The 14,251-nt window shown below is 37.9% G+C and overlaps 1 protein-coding gene across 1 annotated transcript in view; it reads left to right on the top strand.

The window, feature by feature from the left end:
* The window catches only part of psda (pleckstrin and Sec7 domain containing a), a 26,297-nt gene extending 12,046 nt beyond the window's left edge, over nucleotides 1–14,251 (top strand). The window contains exons 10-16 of the mRNA XM_089116976.1: nucleotides 5,754–5,797; nucleotides 8,055–8,242; nucleotides 8,696–8,766; nucleotides 8,896–9,053; nucleotides 9,839–9,983; nucleotides 11,326–11,472; nucleotides 11,568–14,251. Of these exons, the coding sequence (XP_088973102.1) occupies nucleotides 5,754–5,797; nucleotides 8,055–8,242; nucleotides 8,696–8,766; nucleotides 8,896–9,053; nucleotides 9,839–9,983; nucleotides 11,326–11,472; nucleotides 11,568–11,858 (1,044 nt within the window). The 3' untranslated portion in view covers nucleotides 11,859–14,251. The remainder of the gene's footprint in view (nucleotides 1–5,753; nucleotides 5,798–8,054; nucleotides 8,243–8,695; nucleotides 8,767–8,895; nucleotides 9,054–9,838; nucleotides 9,984–11,325; nucleotides 11,473–11,567) is intronic.

Here is a 14,251-nt window from a genome sequence, read left to right as displayed (position 1 = left end):
TCCAATGTAGCCAATGCACACTCACCTAAAGGATTATTAGGAACACCTTGTTAATTTCTCATTAATGGAATTATCCAATGAACCAATAATTTGCAGTTGCTTCAATGCATTTAGGGGTCAGAATTTGGCATGAACAGAATGAGAACATGGATCCATCATGCCTTGTTACCACTGTGCACGCTAGTGGTGGTGGTGGTTTAATGGTGTGGGGGATGTTTTCTTGGCACACTTTAGGCCCCTTAGTGCCTATTGGGCATCGTTTAAATGCCACAGCCTATCTGAGCATTGTTTCTGACCATGTCCATCCCTTTATGGCCACCATGTTCCCATCCGGCTACTTCCAGCAGGATAATGCACCATGTCACAAAGCTCGAATCATTTCAAATTGGTTTCTTGAACATGACAATGAGTTGACTGAACTAAAATGGCCACCACACAGTCACCAGATCTCAACCCAATAGAGCATCTTTTGGATGTGGTGGAACGGGAGCTTTGTGCCCTGAATGTGCATCCCACAAATCTCCATCAACTGCATGATGCTATCCTATCAATTTGGGCCAACATTTCTAAAGAATGCTTTCAGCACCTTGTTGAATCAATGCCACATAGAATTAAGGCAGTTCTGAAGGCGAAAGGGGGTCAAACACAGTATTAGTATGGTGTTCCTAATAATTTTTTAAGTGAGTGTATATTATACACACATTTCCATGGAGACTTCCACTAGAACACAGAGGTCTGGTTTCACAGACAGGGTTTAGATTAAGCCAGAATTAGGCCTTGGTTTAATTAGGACATCTATAGCTTTTATTGTGCTTTACTTAACTTTACTGGTGTGCATATTGAGGCATTACAATGGAAGTGACATATTTTAAGATATGCCAGTGCAAGTTGCTTTCAGTAAAAACCGCTCAAACTTGCATTTTAGTCCGGGACTAGCTTAAGCCTTGTCTGTAAATCCGGAGGATAGTCTCTGTAAATAATAGCAGAATGCTTCAAATTTCTTAAAACTGCAATGTTTTCAGTCAATAATCATGATGATCTGATTAATATCGGAATACTCTTGTTTATATAAATGTAAATCCATTCATATAAAGAGCACTTTTTGTTGTAGACATTTTTGGCGAAACGTACAACTTGTCTGTATACTTAAGTTGTGTCAGAACCATTATTACAGACCATAGCATAGCTAAAAGATTAACTTTTAAACTGTTAAAATGTTGCTCTAAGGCCCGTTGTGCCTGAATTTGATTTATTGATTTTCTTCATGTCTGAAGTTGAGTGTTGTGACTAAAATCAGTCATGTAGGGGATTTCTGTCACAGCTGATGTCAATGAACTTCCTGTGCTCCAGTGTGCTAGTGCTTAGGGTTTGTCTATTTTAGTCCCTTTGCTTGGATTACAGGCCAGGCTGCACAAGAATAATAGCCACATAACGACCGCACCTGAACCACTCTTCTGATATGTGCTTTAAAATCACGGGCAGCCTTTCAAGCGCTTGGTCCTCCTACTCTCTCTCTCTCTCTGTGTCGCTCATCCCTCGTTCTCTCCTCCACCCTCTCACTCTGTGCCTCGCACTATTCCATCACCTCCCACCCCCTCACTGTTTTTTTCTGTGCTCTCTCTTTCTCTCTCGAACTCTAGCCATTTAACTATCTGCCATCTTGCTCTTTGTTTCACCCTATAATCTGCTAAAAAACGTACTCTGCTGAACTGTACCTAGTCCTGTCTGTTGAGGTTATTTCCATATCTATATAATCCCCCTTATCTCAGCCCTAAGCTGACAAATGGCATCCTTCTCTCTTCTTCTTAGCTCTGGTCTTCCTTCTCGTGTTTTCTTTCCTCCTACCACTATGTGAGGGTGTGAAGGCCACGCAGTTGTCGGGTAAAGACAGTTAATCTGTCTAACTAGGCTATTGGTGTGAAGTATTTAGCTACTTGGATTTTCCTTCTCATAATTCTGATCTCTTGACAATCTTTTTCATCTCTGTCGGCTCGATGTTACAACAGGTTTTAGGATTAAATATAGCGCTGAGAGAGATGTCTGCAAGCCAACAGGTTAGGCTCTCAGTGCCTGTGTGGTTCATGACAGTTAACGGCCATGAAAAACCTGTGTGAAGTCTGTCTTTATGCCAGAAACAGCAGGGGTGGCATGGAGGACAGATGGGATTTGGCTGCCACATGGCCTCTCACTGAAATGAAGGTTTTGTCATGGTATTATCATAAATGCGTTACAAATTTCTCCTTCTCTCTCTCTCCTGTTCCTCTTTCTGTCTTTTGTTCCGTCTTTTTCAGTTTGTAAATTATGTTTCTGTTCTTTCACTCAATTGTGTTAATAGTATAATTTTCTTCTTTGTTACCTCCCGGTTTGAGATTGACTATGTGCATCACTGCAAACAGTATTATGCTCCTCCCACCGGTCACTAGACTTGTACTTACAGCAGCAAACTGCGAGATGCTGGTCTGTTCTTAAACTTTTTCTAAAACACTTTAACAGAAGGTTTGGAAGGCGATGAATGGAAAGGGTGTGCGGAAAACATTTTTTGGGCATGTTTTATGTAAATGTCTAACATCGGCATGTGGTTGCTCACTTGGATTAATCGAAATTCATTCAAGGATGAACAATAAACATTATCGAACTCGATATTGATATTGAATATTGACTGGAACTTTCGATATTTTTATCGAGAAAAATTATATCACGATAATGAATGAATGAGCATATCAATTTAAGGTTGTTTCCTTTCCATGGAAAATCTGGACATTTTTATGACTTTTTATGGCCTAAAATTCTTGTTATTAAAGGTAATGACTTACTGTACATACAGCAAGAGTCTTTCCTCCTGAAATTTAGAAATCTAAATTGGTGAATTTAGAAGAAATTTACAGACGCAAACAGATGGAGGATAGTAGGTTTAAAACAAAACATCTAAATGTGGATTTTGAAGGTTTTATTTGATGATGATGAATCAAATGTGACACTTAGTCCATGTCACCATATATACTTAATTGAAACTAGTAGCATAGAAAACGGTTTCCTTTGCTGCTCTATAAACCTAAGGAGACCATGGTTTCTGTGTGAACTGATTATTTTGAAAATGTAACAATTGTGTGAGTTTGAGGAAGATAAAATCAATTATCTTTTTTTTTAATATTTAAAAAAGATTTGTGTATATATATATATATATATATAGTTTTTTATTTAAAGAAAGTTAAAAAAAAAACATAATTATCTATTTGCAAGATGTGTTTGGCTTGTCAAAGTTGTATTCATTCTCTTTTAATTCAGGCTTTACTGTGGGATACCCCAGGTGCTTGTATAGTCTCAACTACTGGGGTCTCTGTCTGCTTTAATGGGCACATGGAGTCCTTCTTGTGTAGCCTTCCAAATAAACTTTTATTTGGCCACAGGTCACGTTTGAAAAAAGTTAGACTCTTGGATGCTCAGTGTCCCAGACCTGTGTGTGAAAGACACATGGAGAGAGATCAAGCTGCAACATTGATCCAAATGAGAGAAGAAACCATACCAACCAAACTGATTTACTATCATTCCTCTGCTTCAACATGATCCCAAAATTGCTTGTTATTGTGTAATTCTTATTTTTTATTGGCTGCTCCCATGTGTGAACTACACAATCAAATTTTGTAGCTCATTTTTTTGTCATTTATTGTTACATTTAACTCATTTGTATATTTTCATAATTTAAATAAACCATTTTAAGTGTATTTATCCATTTTAAAAGTTTTTATTTACATTTTTAATGAATACATTGATAATTCTTCATGTTATTTATTATTTGTATTCTAGCCAATACAATAAAGTCAACATTTAAACATTTAACTCAGTGCTGGCATACTCCGTTATCATAATTCACTTGATAATAAATGTGAGCAACAGGTTAATTGCTTATTATGAAGTTACAACAGACCTTTTTTTACATTATGTGTGTGGAAAATGAGTGACAATGGCAGTGGCATGTAGCGCGTGTGAGGATTCGCACGTTCGAGAGCCTGAAAACTGATTGACATTCTAAGGAGGCTGGATTCATCGAACATATATGTGCTGTGATTTGTCAGTCACGCTGGGAGACGGGTACATCAATTGAGAAGCAGAGCGAGAGAGAGGCAGTGCAAGAGATCGGGCGAGATTGTGAATGCAAGAGAGAGAAGGGAGGGTGAGCACTCCTCGCTCACAAGATCTCATTCTCTCCGCACAGCCCATTTTTTATCTGCATCACAGAGGAGGAAAAAGACTGTGAGGAGAAGAAGAAAAGAGAGCGCAAGACTCGGATGTCAAATCTCTGTTGTTCCTACAGCCGTGGAGCAAAGCTGTGTTTCGTGAAAGGGAAACACAATCAGGTGTGAAAGAATCTTCCAATTGGATAACTGGCGTATGGACACAAGCTGAAAGAGGAAGGGGGTGAAAAAGAAAGGATGAAAGAGAATTGTGGACAACTTCTAATACGTTCAACCATTTCACATGGAATAGAGAAAACTGCTCAAAGCAACAGGATCATCTTGTTTCTTTGCTGATTTCCTGCTCTGTCCTTCTGTCTCTCGCACGTCTTGTCTATTTTTCCGTCCCAGGGGGGGACGCTAGGTGACGTCACAGTTTTTGGGATGCCAGTTTGAGAGTGGGTGGAAGTCAGACCCTCTCAGGCTGTTCCTTGCATGAGCCCATGTGTGTTTATCTCATGCATTTACTTCAATGATGTTCGCATTTCCTCCGTCTGTCCTCTTCTCTCCAATTTTCTCCTTCCACCGAGCCATCTGCACCACACCTGTGTCCGTGCCAGCGTGTGTCGGTGAACACGTGTAGATGTGATGAACTCGAGGAAACAACTGGATGTTAACCGCAGATCCTCTTCCTTCGATCTTTCAGTCAAAGCAGAAAGTTTTATGCAAAATGGCGCTGGTGGATTTGCAGTGGCCCAGCAATGTTTTTACATGCATAATGAATAGGAATGGATCCATAATGCAAGAGTCACTACAGAATCCCTGATGCCCATGTGACACCCTTAAGGATCTCGCAAAGAGCTTCGCCACTGCCAAAGACTTTGATTTTGCCACTGTATCATTCTACATGCTCTTTGAACTCGTTTCTCCTGATCACTCCCACAGGTCTGGATTCTACTGGTAGAAGAAGGAGGACTTCATTTAGTTGACTTGAACATTGTTTGATTTTAAAGCCTTCTTTGTACTGTTTCCTCATCTCTGGCTCCCATATCTACCAAAATCATGATTGGTGTAAACAGCATTCACTCCACTGGCCGTGTCCGCTCTCGCTCCCTGTGTTCAGTGCGATGTGGACGGGACTTCAGCGTGATGGACCCGTTTCGTTACACCAAAGCCCCTCGCTCACGTTCCTTAAAGCCCCTGGCCTTCCCTGATCTCCTCGGCAAGGTTGAAGATGGCCAAAACCACCCACAAACCCGCAAAAAAAAGGAAAGGGTAACACTTAACTACAGGGTCTGCTCATGGAAACTTAGATCTTTTGCAATCAGAGAAATTATAAGCTAATTTTTTCTTCTTCCTTCTTATGATGGTTGGGTTGTTTTTCCATGACGTTTGAACCAAAATGCTAGATGAAAAAAGTATAGTCTGCAACCTGTTTCTGGTTCATGGGTATTGTTAACTTTCAGTTGCTATTTTTAGACACGTCAGTGGGATGTTTGAGCGCACGCTCTCATATGCATGCACAGATCAAAACTGTGGATGGGGTTGTGTGAGTTAATTGTTGTTTTTCTCTTTTAACAGGCTCTCTACAACTCCATCAAAAATGAAAAGCTACAGTGGACAATGTAAGTCTAATGTTTTTCCTAGTGGCTCTTTCCTAGTGTCCAGTATCATCCAAAACATTTGAAATTAATGTAATGCCTCTAAAAGTGTTTTGAATTGAATTGATTTTAAAATGGTGTAAGCCCATTATATAATCTTTTTTGCTGCTCAAAGGGCCTTTTCATTTCTTCAGTGAGATATGCTTAATAGGTGCACTCTTAGAAAAATAGTTTCTTTACTCGACTCCAAAGAACTCTTTACTCAAAAAGGTTCTGTAGAATTATTCTTTTTGGAAGTGTGACCAACATAAGAATTTTCATGGGAAAATGGCATCTGAACTAGTAAGAAACATCCACCTTTGTTCTGGTTCTGACATTGCTGTAAATCAGGCTGATTAAATCCAACAATCGCTGTCAATCATATGACATGATCACATCATATTACGCAAAACTGTGCAAATTATACTTTGTTCTCTAATTGTTAATGTTAACAATAGCATTGCGTGACTACATGTATTGTCCTTCCGATATGTATCCTGGTATAAATCTCCACCTCCAACATCCTCACACGCAATATAGCTTATACTAGCTGAGACTCCTTCTTTTTGTGTACAGATGTGATGTAATGACACAAAAACATGCTCGAATCTCCCTCAGAAATACACCTGTACCACTGGAGTTAAAAACATTACAAGCTTACCGCTTTGAATTGAGCTAAGGCAAGCAGTTTTGAACACTGGCTGGTTATGTATTTTCTCAAATACAGTATGTATTTTAGATCATTTTTAAACCCCCCCCCCCCCCCAAAAAAAAAACTACGGACTGCAGCTTTAAAGATTAATGGGAAATTATTATTTAGGCTCTAACAAATACTTTTTTCCACTGGTATTCCCTAAATACCACTTGGTATTTATTTTAGTTTCTTATAGTAGTAAATGATGGACACTTTTTATATTTCTGGGATTCTCAGAAGCAAAAGTCATGATAGTTGGGGAAATTCCTAAATTGCAGTGAATGGGAGACTACAGCTAATTTAATTTTTGCATTTTCATGACTTTCCGAAAGTGAGAGAAAAACAATAGAGATTGATTTATGAAACTCAGAAGAGACAACAGTGTACAAAGTACAGTGTTATAAATGTTGTAAATTATATTTTTTTGATAATTGAAAATATAAAAAACTTTACTAGATTTAATAACTGTGGAAACATGTCACTAGCAGAAACAAGTCTTAACAATGTTAAGATCTTTGAAACGCTCTTAAAACGTTCTTTACATTGAGCCCCTCTATATGTAATCCTTTTTTATCTATAATAGAACCATTTCTTCCATATATATCTGTATTTATGACCTGGTCTGAGCTATTTGATGCCCTAAGCCCTTATTTTCGACTTTCTTTATTTTGTTGCCATGGTTACAAGTTGCCTCTTCATAATTACAGGTTGACTTTGACTAGCTAATGTGCAGACTCAAAAACAGCCCTCTCTCTTTTTCTCTCACACATACTCACTCCCATATACACTGTGTTCGCTCCTGAAAGGAGTCTCCAGTACCCTTGTTTATGTGTGAAGGAGAAAAGCCCAAGTTATTGTTATATTCTCCTACATTCAGCAGCAGTTCTTTTGATCTTCATCCATCCCAACGTCCCCATGCGTTATCCCTCCGCTCTCTATGTTTCCCACTTTCACTCTTCCTTCATTTCTGAGTTTGATCCACTTCATTGCACTTTCATTAGCATCGTGTGATTCTCAGCTGAAAGGCATCATTCACTGTATGAATCAATGCACGTCATTCAGCTTTTTTTGGTGGCTGCTCTTTCTGCCTCCGTCTCTCATGGTGTTCCATCTTCTGTGCTGGCTCTCTTGGTTACCAGTGTTGAGGCCAGCAGTTACTAAGCAACAGATGAGAGCATTATCATGTGAAGGCAAATGCTCTGTGCTGTACCGTAGCAGTTAGAGCGGAATGTTTAGCGGTCCAGGCCTCAGGGGCTTTCCAGGGTGTCTAACTGCACTCACTGCACAGCTGCCACTCAGCTGGTTGTATGTACTGTAGATGTACTGTAAAAAAAAAACCTGTGCCAAGCACTAGGCAATGAAGATGCATTTTAATTCCTGTTAGTGACTTTGAATGCACAATACACAAAAATTGAGGTAGGATGGGGCTTTAATACCTCAGGTAAATGTTGAAAGGCAGAGAATCTTTCAGTGCATAAAACACCTTGTGGATAAATGTGAGAATGCAACTACTTTTCGTAATAATGCTCTTGTTTGCGTACTCTACAGCGATGAGGAAGAACTGCGCAAATCTTTCTCTGAGCTGGACGGCAGGACAGACTCGGCATCGCACACTATGAAGAGGATCAACAGTGGAGGAAACCCCCTCGTCAGTGTTGCACAGCAGTCCAGCGCTCAGGTCTACAACAATGGCTTTCTCGTGCGGAAAGTTCATGCTGATGCTGATGGCAAAAAAAGTAAGCCTTCCCTCAAATACAGCCTTTTCTCATCTATTAATGTTTTAGTGTATTTATTAAAACCTTATTCTAAATTATTGTAGTTTAGAAAATTAGAGATTTTTTTTTTCCAGTAAAAAAAATCAAATATTGAAATAAAAATATTGAAATATCTCAAAAAGCTGTGAATTTTAGAAAAAAAAATTAAGACTTGTTTTCAAGACTATATCTTGGAGTTCTTTTACCCTATTACATTTTTTTCTTTCATGTTTTTAATCGTAAATCTAAAATTTGTAGATTTGCCAGTGGGGTAAGAAAAAATAAACTTCATTTAAAAATCATCTATAAAAATAAGTCTTATTAACTTTTGCTAATCAATTAACTGTAAGTTAGTTAATTTATCTTGTTTAAAAAGGATAAAAATACTTATTCTTCAAATTTGAATTAAAGTTTGACTGTGTATTGTTCTTTTAGCTCCCCGAGGTAAAAGAGGATGGAAAACATTTTATGTCATCCTTAAAGGACTGATTCTCTACCTGCAAAAGGTACATTTTACTCAATGATTTCTTGTGCTATGTGAACCATAGTTCTTTGTGGTTGCCGTACAGGTATTATTTGTAAAAAAAATAAAATAAAAAATTGTGATTTGCCTCTACTTTGCGATTGGTCTGCAGGATGAATATCGTCCAGATAAGCAGCTGTCTGATGAGGACTTGAAGAACGCAGTATCAATCCATCATTCTTTAGCCATGCGGGCAGCAGACTATAGCAAACGACCCAATGTGTTTTACCTTCGCACTGCTGACTGGAGAGTCTTTCTCTTCCAGGCCCCGTAAGTAAACTAACCTCATTTCTATTATAAGGGTGATTAATCTCAAAATTTGAAACAAGATGTTATATTTAAGCTTTTAATACCATTAAGAGGGACAAAAAAGTCTTTATTGTACTGTGACGAAAATAATAATTACACACACACACACAACCGTTCAAAAGTTTGGGATCGGTAAGAGTTGTATCTTTAATCAAATTGTACTGGACACAAAACGATACAAAAAAAACCCCCTTTTGTACGGTAATGCATAAATTAAAGGAAAATAAATCAATTTTTAAAAATCATATGATAATCAATAGAACTTTTTGCAACTTTCGCTTAACTTACACTGTCAGTTTGAGTGACAACAAATATAATTTAGCAGAAGCCTCATGGAAAGCTCATGTTGCTTTATCTTTTGGAAATAGGACAGCAGTGAATCTCTTTCAAACACTAACACAAACACCTGAGCTCACCCAAATACACTGGCTGGTTGGTGATTTACATGCAGGGCTGGTAACGCCCTTGTCAAAGTGTTCTCATCACAGATGAATGACTCGATGTGTATCTCCCAAGAGGATAGACCCTTCTCAGCTATTCTGTCTGTCCCAGATACACATACTAAAACTCTCTCTCTCTCTCTCATTCTGCTCCATCTGTTCCACTCGATCTCTTCTGCTAACAGCCGCCTGTTAATTGCTCATTTCCCAGGCTGTGTGCAGTTTCTTTGAGCATATATTGTTTCACCTTCTGAATTCTGTCATTTTTCTGCCCTCTGTTTGACCTGCGCCTCCTTTCACCCCTAGCAACGCAGAGCAAATGCAGTCCTGGATCACCCGCATCAACATAGTGGCCGCCATGTTCTCTGCCCCTCCCTTCCCAGCAGCCATTGGCTCCCAAAAGAAGTTTAGCCGTACCCTTCTGCCGGGCTCAAACACCAAACTCTCACAGGTACCAGACACATCTGAAGGGGCTGTCACACTACACTTTTCATTCTATTCACTTCCATACATACGCATGCAAATGATGGAAATAGGGTGACCACCATCAAACAAACCAAATGTGGGACGATTATAAGTTTGTGTGGGACAATGTGGGACATGTTACCAGCACTAAAACATACCCTGAAACTGTTATATAATGTCTATCTAACTTTATAAAAACATTTGTACTCTGCCTTTCAGCTGATAAAAATTCTTTGTTCTTTAGTCCCTTCCAGAAAAAAACCCCAAATCTTTATTTTACATGTCATTTAAATTCAACATCACTGAGCCCAAAGGCAGTGGGCATCATGCAGATAACTATTTAAGAAACAGTTCTGACTAAAATAAACAATGAACAAATAAAATATAAAACAACATGAAATTAGATAGACAGTCTTATATTTTAAGAATATATTAAAAACCAAAACCTTTCATAATTTTAGAAAGGATGTGAATTAAAACAAGGACAGCAGGCAACAGGTTAAACAACAACCGATAAATTCTGTTAAATTAAAAAAAATAATAATTATAATTTAAAAAAAATACAGAATTATCCATTTGTTTTCTGACAGGGAACACATGGAACGAATCACTTATCCACATTTTGATTGACAGCCGTCACAACCCACTAGTGACCGTGTTTACTACTTTCTTTTCAACTATTGGACAAAATATAAAAAACGGCTGTTGTATTTGTACTCATGACGAAGCGCTGTTAAATATAGCTGAAAAACTACGCTGCAAAAATAATAAATAAAACGCTTTCAAAAAGGCAAAAGAATGCATCTACGTTTTCTTAATATGACAATTAAAAACCAATAGACTGATGAAAATGCGGGACATTTCCTCAATATGCGACGTGCAGGACAAGGGGTGAAAATGCTGCGCAGTACAACGCAAAGCGGGACGGGTGGTCACCCTAATTGCAAAGTATTGTTTGCCTGGTCTACAATTCTGAGCATTTTCCCATTGTTGACTCGCCTTGATTTTGGATTATCTGCCTTGTTATACGGTTTACTCTCTTGGATTTTTGTTTTGGATTTGATTGCCTGTTTGGACTGTTTATTGGCTAACTTATGACTCTGTGATATTCACCCTTTTGTGTCTAATAAATCTCGGCATATGGATCCTTCTGCTCCCCCTAAGTCTAATGTTACAGTTGGTGACTTTGATTTGTGATACAAACGTTTTTCAAATATTACTGCTTAATTATTTTTCACTTTTTAATAATTCCATGTTTTTGAAATAATATACTTGAGTTTCAACATATTAACAAAAGAAATGTTTTTTTTTCTTCATTATGATAATAGGAGGAGCAGCTTAAGTCTCACGAGACACGATTTCGAGCCATTTCTGCTGATCTCCAGGACCTGCGCTCTACCCTACACATAGACCGCAGGACCAAAAGCAAGGACCAAGAAGAGTACAAGCAAAGGGAAGAGTACCTGGACTTTGAGGTAAAAGCATCCCATTTTCACTCTGCCCTTCCCCTGGGGCATTTTTGTGGACCTCAGATAAGCCATTTATACATCTTCCTTAATGTATCCTGTAGAAAACACGCTACGGAACATATGCAATGCTGCTGAGAGCTAAGATCCGGACGGGGGAAACAGACCTGGAAGCGTTTGAAGCCCGTTTGTTTGACGATGGTGGCCTGCAGAGGGCCCATTCCAGCCCCACGTTACCACAGGACCACAGTCATGCCAGCAGTCATGCAAGCAGTCACGCAAGCAGTCATGCCAGCAGCACCAAAGAGTCGAGCAGGAGCAGCAGCGGCGGCAGCAGGAGGACCAAACGCTCAGACGGTCAGAGACACAGCTACAGACAGGCTGTCAAACAGTGAGAGGACCAGGGCGTTAGAGGTAACTTATCTCCGTTCAGTGGCTGAATATATAGAGCATTACCAGGACGCCTGCAGTTCACTTTGATGGCTGCCCTCAAGTCGTCATGGTTATTAAACTGTGGTTGGGGTTGCTGTGCCCCACATGGCTGCTGGTAAAGCATGCGTTTCTGGCCACCAACTGCAAGCCCAAATCTGCCAGTGGGCAGAAGGGAAGGAGCACCAGCCTCACATTGTCTTATTTATGTCGGTCTTTGTTTTTGCCACAGACCTGTTCGGTTTATCTGTGTATTATGCTTGTTGATCGTCGGTTTAAAACACTCGTGGCTTTACGTTTGAACAAGCTGATGTTCAGACTTCATTTGGTGACCCTTGGAAGCGACAACCAAATCAATAGTGATCCTCTTTATCCTGTGAACTTACTGTATGTTGTTCACTTTATATATTTAAAGCATTGTAGATTTAGCTTGTAGATCATTTCATCATCTGAGATCGATCAAACGCTTTAACACCTCATAGGATGTTTGAGAATTTAGTCTGTATAGTCATTTAAACCTTCTAAAAGCACGTCTCAAAGCATGCCTAAGAGTTTGAAGACAATCAGTTTCTCATTTGTGATAGTTATTGAGAATATGAATGCATTATTTTTGTTTATACCATAACTGATTAGTGATAATAGCAATGCAGATTGCTCATCCCTTGTGAGAAATAGGTGAGCTTAACTGGATTGAATGTGCACTTCTAATCTTGAAAGTAATTTTTTTTTTTAATTGGACTTACAGATAATATAATATGAATGAAATTAATGGCCATTTAAGTGTGATGAAGTGCACTGCAAGTGTTTAACAAAAGTGCATTTTGTAATACATTAAAATGTAAAGTTTGACTTTTTTTTAAAGTACATTGTAAATCATCATGTTTTAACAATCCTTTTTGTGTTTTAAACTAGTATGTTATGTGATTTTGCATTTAAAGTTAATATATTTTAAATGTACTAAATAGCAACTTCATCATTAAAAAAATATTTAAATATGACTTAAGAAATTACATTAAATTGTATTTTAGTTTACAGTTAATGCTTGCCAGTACATTCGACAGTTAATTTAACCCTATTTCAAAGGCAGTAATTATGAAGTTACATATAAATATGTACTTAAGTCTTACTTAAAAAGTAAAAAAGACACTCTTTTATATTTAATATGCATTTAAAAAATACATTTTCATTTAATTGCAAATAGCATACAATTAACTGTCAGCAAAAAATTCCATTTAGTTCTCACTTCACAGAGAAGAATATTATTTTAAAGTATATTATATCTGTAATAAGTACTTTTTTAAGTATGCTGAAGTGTACTTCTTTTTCACAAGGGATTACGTGCTGTCATTTCAACAGGAATGTCTGAATGACTTTACTGACTAATAACCATGTGAAACGATTGGTAAAAGTCATCACGATAATCGACCCCATTGTATTATTTAGTGTAATGTGTATTGAGCTTGAGAATGATGTGATGCAAATTCTCTGTGTCAAATCCCATTTGGATATGGCCAAGCCATTGAATTCTCAGGCAATCATTTTTCAAATTTGTAATTCATTCAGTGCTGTGGTAAAACACACTAAAAGGAGGCACTAAACGCTGGTTTGTCCAGAGCAACCACATCTTATACCTCAATTGCACTGAGACCTGCTCGAAGGAGTGTTATTTGGTCGGAAATAATTCTACCTGTTTACAAACTGATGCGTTCTTATGTTCAATGAATTCATGTGTAATATTGCTTCGTAGGAGAGTGAAGGTAAGCCTTTATGCTGCTTATCATAACCTCATGAATTGTCCTGTTGATATCAGAAACATGAAGGATCCACGAAATTGTAAAACCTGTAAAAGAACACGCTAATGCAAATGAAGATCTAAACTGACTGTTAACACTGCCAGCATATAGATCAAATTCAGACATATAATACACTTGCAAAATCAGTTTGACATGATCTTGGACCCAAATTCCATCCAATGGCACTTCAATAGTGCTACGCTTCACTGCACTATGATTATTAGGTGTATTTAATGAAGAGAGTTATTTATATATTTTGAAATTTTATTATCAGTCTTGACTATTTGTTTGTGACCGAAGCATATTGACTAAAAGGTTTATACCATTTTTTTAATAGGGAACACTTAACCACTCCAAGTAGTTTGGTGTCACCCAAAGATTTTGCTGTAAATGTAACTTATTTCTTATAAATTAGTTTTTGTGTTTGGTGTGTTTCATCCATTCTAGCTGTATATAATGTGAAAATTATGTTACAGCCGCTCAGTAAAAATAATGCTATGTTTGTATGTTTTAAAGGCATAGTAAATATGTTATAAAGGCAAAATAAATATGTTTTGAAAGGATAA

This window comes from Pimephales promelas, chromosome 11, assembly GCF_988280905.1.
Source record: "Pimephales promelas chromosome 11, fPimPro1.hap1.1, whole genome shotgun sequence".
In the NCBI taxonomy this organism is placed as follows: Eukaryota; Metazoa; Chordata; class Actinopteri; order Cypriniformes; family Leuciscidae; genus Pimephales; species Pimephales promelas.
This window is presented reverse-complemented; position numbering and strand designations above follow the sequence as displayed.